The sequence below is a fragment of the Bubalus bubalis genome, chromosome 14, assembly GCF_019923935.1.
Source record: "Bubalus bubalis isolate 160015118507 breed Murrah chromosome 14, NDDB_SH_1, whole genome shotgun sequence".
NCBI lineage: Eukaryota > Metazoa > Chordata > Mammalia > Artiodactyla > Bovidae > Bubalus > Bubalus bubalis.
The window spans coordinates 10564947-10572395 of NC_059170.1; the positions used below are offsets into that span (position 1 = coordinate 10564947).

A 7449-nucleotide genomic window follows, 5' to 3' on the forward strand; every position below is an offset into this window, starting at 1 on the left:
ATCTCCCCCACAACGCGGAAAACCCACGTTCCCGTGGGTTTCACACAACAGAAAAACGGGCATCGTGGAGAAAGTGTGTGGCCACGCCTTCCTAGAACAATTTGGACCACAGGGGACTTGCACCTACGGGGCAACTTAAGAGTCGTGCTTTTGCTTATGATGCGACTTTTAATGTATTTTTGGAGAGGACAGCGGGGCTCGCGCCCCAGAAGGGAGTGAGGAACTGCTCGTGGCAGAGGACGGCATTGAGGCCGCGGCCCCTCAGCCCTTCTCCAAGCTCTGGGGAGGGTGCGACAACAGGTGAATCCAGACCCTCAGGTTCTAGGATCGACCCCCCGGATGAGTCCTGTGGGATGAGTCCTGTGGGATTTCTGGGGCCCAGCCAAAGACCACTTCCAGAGATGCACAGGAGGGAAGGGCTATCAGATGGACTTCCGCCGGGCCGGGGGCCTACCGGCTCTGCCGCCGCCCCCAGCCCCGGGGCTGGCGGGGGGCGAGAAGCCGGGATTGTCGCGGGAGCACAGCTCCAGCCGGTGGAGGCGGCAGGAGATGGAGATGAGGCCGGCGCGGCGCGCGGGGCCTCGGTTCTCGGGCGACCCCCGGCGGAGCGGGCGGGCAGCGCGCTCAGGCGCGTCCGCGCCGGCCGCCAGGAAGCGCAGGACCACGAGGTTGAGGAAGGCGCCGATGACCGTGAGCCCCAGGAGGATGTACAGGAAGCTGAAGGCCACGTAGGGCGGCTTTCTCTGCAGCGCCTCGTCGTTCTGCAGCGCCACAAAGTCGCCGAAGCCGATGGTGGTGAGCGTGATGAAGCAGTAGTAGTAGGCGTGGAAGAAGGTCCAGCCCTCGAAGTGCGCGAAGGCGGCGGCCCCGAGGGCCAGGGTGCCCGCGCACACCAGCAGCCCGGCCACCGCCATGTTCTCGGGGGACACGCGCGGCCGCCGCAGGCCCAGGCAGCGCTTGGCCGCCAGCAGGAGGCGCCGCACCAGCGCGTTCAGCCGCTCGCCGAGGCTCTGGAAGGTGACCAGGGTCAGGGGGATGCCCAGGAGCGCGTAGAACATGCAGAAGACCTTGCCCGAGTCCGTGCCCGGCGCGGCGTGGCCGTACCCTGGAGGAGGAAGGAAGGGGGAGGCTGACGAGCGTCCGTCTCCTCACACACAGGCCTTCTTCCTGCCGGGTCTCTCTCCCCATCCTCCAGAGCCCGCAGAGCATGTTGAAATGCTGGTTCGAACTAGGTCATTCCCCCGGCTTTAAAACCTTCTGTGGCTACCCATAATCGGCCCAAGTTGTAAACAACCTAAAATATCCCTCTCCTGGGGAATGGATAAACAACCTGTGGTACATCCATACAACGGACTAATTCTTTTCAGCCACAGGAAGGAAGGAACTGCTATTTCCTCAGCAACAGAGGATGGATCTCAAATGTTTTATCCTGAATGAAAGGAGCCAAGCTCAAAAAGCTACATATTGCTGAGTTCCATTTAAATGACATTCTGTAGGATAACTGGCACAACTTCTGTGGCAAAACTAGGATCAGCGAAGAGACCTGTGGTTGCCAGTCCTTGGAGCTGAGAGAAGCGAGTGAACTAACTACACAGGCGCCATGGAATTTTGGGGAGGGCTAGCACTGTTCTGCCTTCAAGTCATGGCTGCAGTTACGAGACAGGTTTTCATTTGGCAAGACCTGCCCAGGTGTACACTGAAAAAGAATGAATTTGAATGTCTGTAAATTGTGCCCTTGATAGAAAAAAAAATCTGTTGTGGCTCCCCAGTATCCTCAGGGTACAGTCCGTTTCTCAGGCAACGCCGTGACCTGAACCCCCTCTCCCTGCAGCCTCACACACCGTTTCCCGCCACCCTGTCCTTTTCTCATGCTTTGCCTCCCCCCAGTGGTCTTTCCCCCTGCCCACACCCACGTCGCCTTTCCCAGTTCCTGTGCCAAGCCCGCTCTCATGAAACACCTGTTCAGTCTGGTGGAGTCTCTCACTGATCCCCTGAAATGTGTAGGGAATGCAAACATGAGTGGGCTTCCTCGAGTCCGGCACAAGGAACAATGACTGATTGTCTGGAACAGTCATTGTGGGATTGGTGGATGTGTATCTCTTCCAGGACCCAAGGTCCTGGAAAGTGAAAGCTTTCATGGTATTCTCAAAGGGCCCCATAACCCAGGAAAAGTCAGGTGTCCCTTCCCCAATAGAATATGCCTCTTCTAGCAAATTGTCCCCATCTGCCAAACGATAAATACACCTTTGGCCTGTGCTGTTCCGCAGTGAGGAAAGCAGTCCTCTAAAATACACACATGTGCAAAGTGATGCGTGCATGTGAGTTGTCGTTGCCACAGTGTTGGTGACAGCAAAAATAAGAAACAGCTTAAATGTTCATCAGAAAGAGCCTGGTGAAACAGCCATGGTGCCATCCAATGATGGTTGTGGTTCCAACTGAGGGCGATTTAGCCCCTGAGGGGACAGTTGGCAATGTCTGGAGACAGGTTTGGTTGTCACATCTGGGAGGTGGTGGGTGCTGCTGGCATCTGGTGATTGCAGGCCAGGGTCCTGTTTAACATTCTCTGATGCATAGGACAGTCCCCACAATCGGAATTTGTTGTTGTTTAGTCACTCAGTCGTGTCCAACTGTTGGGGCCCATGGACTGTAGCCCACCAGGCTCCTCTGTCCATGGAATTCTCCAGGCAAGAATACTGGAGTGGGTTGCCACTTCCTTCTCCAGGGGAATCTTCCTGATCCAGGGATCAAACCTGCGACTCCTGCCTTGGCAGGTGAATTCTTTACCACTGAGTTACCAAGGAAGCCCACCAGAATAGCCAGTTCAAAATGTCAACAGTGCCAGGGTGGAGGAGCCCTGCTAATCAGCCATGAAAAAGAGGACACAGTTCTTCAGGGACTGATGTAAAGAAATCACCAAAATATACGAAGTGAAAAAAGCAAGAGACAAAAAGGCATGTATAACATAATGTCTCTATCATGTATAAAAGCGAAAGTAGCTCAGTCGTGTCTGACTCTTTGCAACCCATGGACTCTATACAGTCCATGGAATTCCCCAGGCCAGAATACTGGAGTGGGTAGCCTTTCCCTTCTCCAGGGGATCTTCCCAGCCCAGGGATCGAACCCAGGTCTCCCGCATTGCAGGCAGATTCTTTACCAGCTGAGCCACCAGGGAAGCCCAGGAGTACTGGAGTGGGCAGCCTATCCCTTCTCCAGCGGCTCTTCCTGACCCAGGAATCAAACTGGGGTCTCCTGCATTGCAGATGGATTCCTTACCAATGAGCTACCTGTGTGTGTTGTAAAGGAATATATAGGCAGAGAAGATACTTGGAAGGATACTCAAAAAACAGATAACTGCATTTGATCCAGAGAAGGGAATTTATAGGTTGACGGATGCGGAGAAAGGGAGACTTCCTTTTCATCCTATACCTTTGTACCGTGTGAAGTGTGTGCATATATAACATTTGAAATATCAACACTAGATACATATATATATATATATTTTTAAAGATCTATGACTCCACGTCATGTTTCTACTTCATGGCTCTATTAGTCTGCCTCTATCTATTTGCGGGGCAGGGACCCTGCTGCCACTAAACTGTGAGGTCCTTGAGGCCAGAGACCAATCTAGTCATTTCTCATGTCCCTGATCACCAGTGCCCTGCACAGACTAGGAGCTCAATGAAAGTTTAAATAATCAGTAATAATAATACTCAAACCAGATTGAAGGAGGTACAGAGTATGAGATGGAGGAGCGTCTTTAAGAATAAAAGGCCAGGCAGTGCTGTTTCCAGCCATTTGTCTGGTTTTGACAGACAGGAAAATGAATAATGATAATAACTAGGCATGCTAGGTACTCTACATAGATTATTTTATTTAATCGTCTCAATGACTGTATGAGATTATTATCCCCATCTTACAGATAAGGACACTAGGCTCAGAGGGAGAAAGCTGCCCAAAGGTCACAGGGTTGAGCTGTTAACCACTATCCTCCATAGCTTCTCAGTGGCTCTTTGCTGTTCCTGCAGAGCTCAGCCCCTGGGTTCTGTCGCCTGGCTCTGCAAGGCTAGCTTTTGCAGCCTGGCTCGCACAACCATACTGGCGCCCCCAGGTGGCCGAAAGCGGTAAAACTGCTATTTCCTCAGTCGCTCTCCACACCCTGGTCCCTACTCCCTCCCCATCCCAGGTGCAGGTCAGAGGCAAGCAGTCAGAAGTGGAGGCCACATCCAGCTGGGAGGCCTCCAAAATGTGGGGGAGGGCAGAGGAGGTGGACAGGGTCCCACACCCTGGGTGCAGTGGCAGGGAGGGTCTTAGGCTGAGCCAAGAGAGAGAAGCAGGGGTGCCCAGGCTGACAGGAGGGGTCAAAAGGGCTGAATAGGAGCTGGGCCCACAGTTGGCAAATAATGAATTGTCATTATTGCTAATTAACAGTCCCTACTTAGCCTCAGGACTTGTGCTATGCATTTAACCCGCTTGACCTCACTTAAACCTGGCAGTCACTCAGTAAGATAGCAACATTTGCACTTTGTAGTTGAGGAAACCGGAGCTCAGAGAGGTACAATCAATTGCCAGAGAAGGCAGGAGGCAACAGAGATGAAAACCGGAACTCTGGCCTGTGTAATTTCGGAATGTAGGCTTTCAACTCCACCGCTAAACCCACAAACTCACACTGACTTGCAAGAGCATTATGGAGGAACTTTCTCCGCAGCACTGGTTTCCAGGGTGGTGGTCTAGGCCCAAAGAGACACTGGGACCTCCACAGCCAGCCTGGGGGAGTGGATGGAGCCCCGAGAGCCTGCTCCACTCCTTTTCTGCTTCTCCAGGCTTGGGCTCCGCAGGTACCAACCAGTCGGTAGCCATGGCAACGGTTGGCGGTCCAGCTGCTGCAGAGAAAGTGCTCTGAATCCCCGAGGGTGAGGTCCAAAGCTGGTGGTAATCAGTCATTCCTTTAACAAATATTTATTGAGTGTCTACTACAAGCTAGGCACTGGCCATATTGCAGGGGCTAAGACAGATTAGGCGCCCGTTCTCTTTTTTGTAATAACACAAAAATCAATCTCCCCTTCTCCCCGCCGCTTTTTGTTAGTGCTTTCTACTTGTCAGGCCCTGTGCTAAAACTTTCTACATATATTATCTCCTTAATGAAAACTGTCTCACTACAGCCTTGAGATAGGGCCTGTTAGCACCCCTCTTTTACAGAGGAGAAAACCTGAGGCTCAGAGAGGTTAAGCAACTGGTCCGAGGTCGCACAGCTAACGTGATGCCCCCCCAGGCAAGGAAGCAACTCCAGCCACCTGGGCTTCCGACTCCACTTTATCAATCTCCCAGGCCCTGCCACTGCCTCTTGGCAAAGGGGACCTACTGGCTCCTCCCAGCCGGGCCTGCGTGGAAACCACAGAGCCCATCCGACAGAGGGAGGCAAGTGAGGCTCGGCGAGCTGAAATGACTGCTCCAAAGTCACCCCGCCTGGCAGAGGCAGAGGTGGGATTGAAACCCCGGGACGCCGCGGGCGCCTGGGGATGGAGCGAGCGCCGAAGGGAGGCGCCGGGGGCCGCTCACCGATGGTGGTGATGACGGTGATGGCGAAGTAGAAGGAGCCGGCGAACTTCCACTGGCGGCCGGCACGGTGCGGCTCGGCTTGCAGCGCCAGGCGCTCCAGCTCGCGGTAGTCCTCGGCCGAGAAGCCGTACTTCCTCCGCAACTCGCTCCGCTTCTGGGCCAGCAGCCGCCTGCGGCCGCTCTCCGCCTCGGACTCGAGCGCGTCGAAGACGGCGGCGCCCACCAGGAGGTAGGAGAGGATGCACAGGACGAGCGCGGCGGTGCGCGCGCTCTGCTTCCTCATCGCCGAGCCCCAGGCCCCGCGCCGCGCTCGCCGCCGCCCCGTCCATGCGCCCCGACGGTCGCCCCGCGCCCCCCTCGCGGCAGGAGTCGGGGCTGCGGACGGCTGGGGTGTGGCACCCCGGGGCGGCGCCTCGGCGGGGCGGGGCGAGGGGGAGACGAGGGCCCGGAGGGCTCCTGCAGCTGCCACCTGCCTGCACCTCCCCTGCCTTTGTTTCCCCGGCGGCGCCCCCAGGCTGTAGCGTCTGCAGGTCGTGACAGCGGGACCGAAGCGCCCAAAGCCCAGCTTTGCAGGCGCCCTGTCTCCACCGCCCTCCTCGTCCTGTGACCTTGGGCAAGTCATTCATTCCTTCGTTCAGTCGGTCATCCAGCAAATATTTACCAAGCACCTGCTGGTACACACGATCTATTACATTCCTGGTGTAAACAGAGCGGGTATCCTAGGATAGAGGGTTGTACGAAAAACAAACAAAAAGATAATTTAAGAAAAGTGTGAGGGTCTTCTCTGGCGGTCCAGCGGTTAAGACTCCGCACCTCCACTGCCAGGGGCGCGGGTTGGATCCCTGGTTGGGGAACTAAGATTCCTACAGGCCAATGGCACGGCAAAAAAAAAAAAAAAAAAGGCGTGAGAAGGAAAACATCCTGTCTTGCAAGGCAGGTGGAGGGTGGGAGCTGAAGGGGCGCTTACAGCTAAGATAGTGGGAGAAAGCGTCCCCGGAGCGACTGGCGGCATGTGCAGGTCCTTTAAGCAGAGAAGCCAGTGTGTCTGGACTCACAGTAATTGGGGTGGTGGGCGGTCAGGGTGGGGGTGGGGATTAAAAGGAAAACAGAGGGTCCACTTCACAGGGGATTTTACAGGCCCTCTGAAAAGTTCCCTGGTGACTCAAATGGTAAAGGGCCTGCCTGCAGTGTAGGAGATCTGGGTTCGATCCCTGTGTCAGGAAGATCCCCTGGAGAAGGAGATGGCAACCCACTCTGGTACTCTTGCCCGGAGAATCCAATGGATGGAAGAGCTTGGGGAGCTACAGTCCATGGGGTTGCAAAGAGTCGGACATGACTGAGTGACTTGACTTCACTTCTTCAGTACAATAGAAAACCCTGGAAAGGCTGTAGGCAGGAAAACAAACACCAATGATCTAATTGACTTTTATTATTTTTTTTTTAAAGAGTGTTCTGGTTATCTTTCGGGAGAGAGATGGTGGCCCAGAGTGAAGGCCAGTTAGGAGACTCTTGTCTTCCAAATGTGTGCTGAGGGTCCGATGGAGATGGAGATGAGTGGGTGGGTCTGAAATGCTGCGGAGGTGGCGCCAGGCCTGGTCCATAAACCTGCCCCACATGCCAGGCCCCCACAGTTCTTCCCCAACCGCACACAATTTGGATGCCAAGCAGCCCATCCTAAAGGAAATAAACTCAATATTCATTGGAAGGACTGAGGCTGAGGCTGAAGCTCCAATACTTTGAGCCCCTGATGTGAAGAGCCAACTCATTGGAAAAGACCCTGGTGCTGGGAAAGATGAAGGCCAGAGGAGAAAGGGGCGACAGAGAATGAGGTGGTTGGATGGCATCACCGACTTAATAGACATGAGTTTGAGCAAATTCCAGGAGATGGTGAAG

At 54.7% G+C, this 7449-nt stretch overlaps 1 protein-coding gene across 1 annotated transcript; it reads right to left on the reverse strand.

Moving 5' to 3' along the window:
* Nucleotides 1-154: 154 nt before the first annotated feature.
* Nucleotides 155-6630, reverse strand: KCNK15 (potassium two pore domain channel subfamily K member 15). The gene is made up of 2 exons (XM_006059239.4): nucleotides 5557-6630; nucleotides 155-1105 (listed from the first exon to the last, which is right to left on the reverse strand). Exons 1-2 carry the CDS (start codon nucleotides 6176-6178, stop codon nucleotides 423-425), a joined length of 1305 nt encoding a protein of 434 aa, XP_006059301.2. The 5' UTR covers nucleotides 6179-6630; the 3' UTR covers nucleotides 155-422.
* Between the last annotated feature and the right edge of the window lie 819 nt (nucleotides 6631-7449).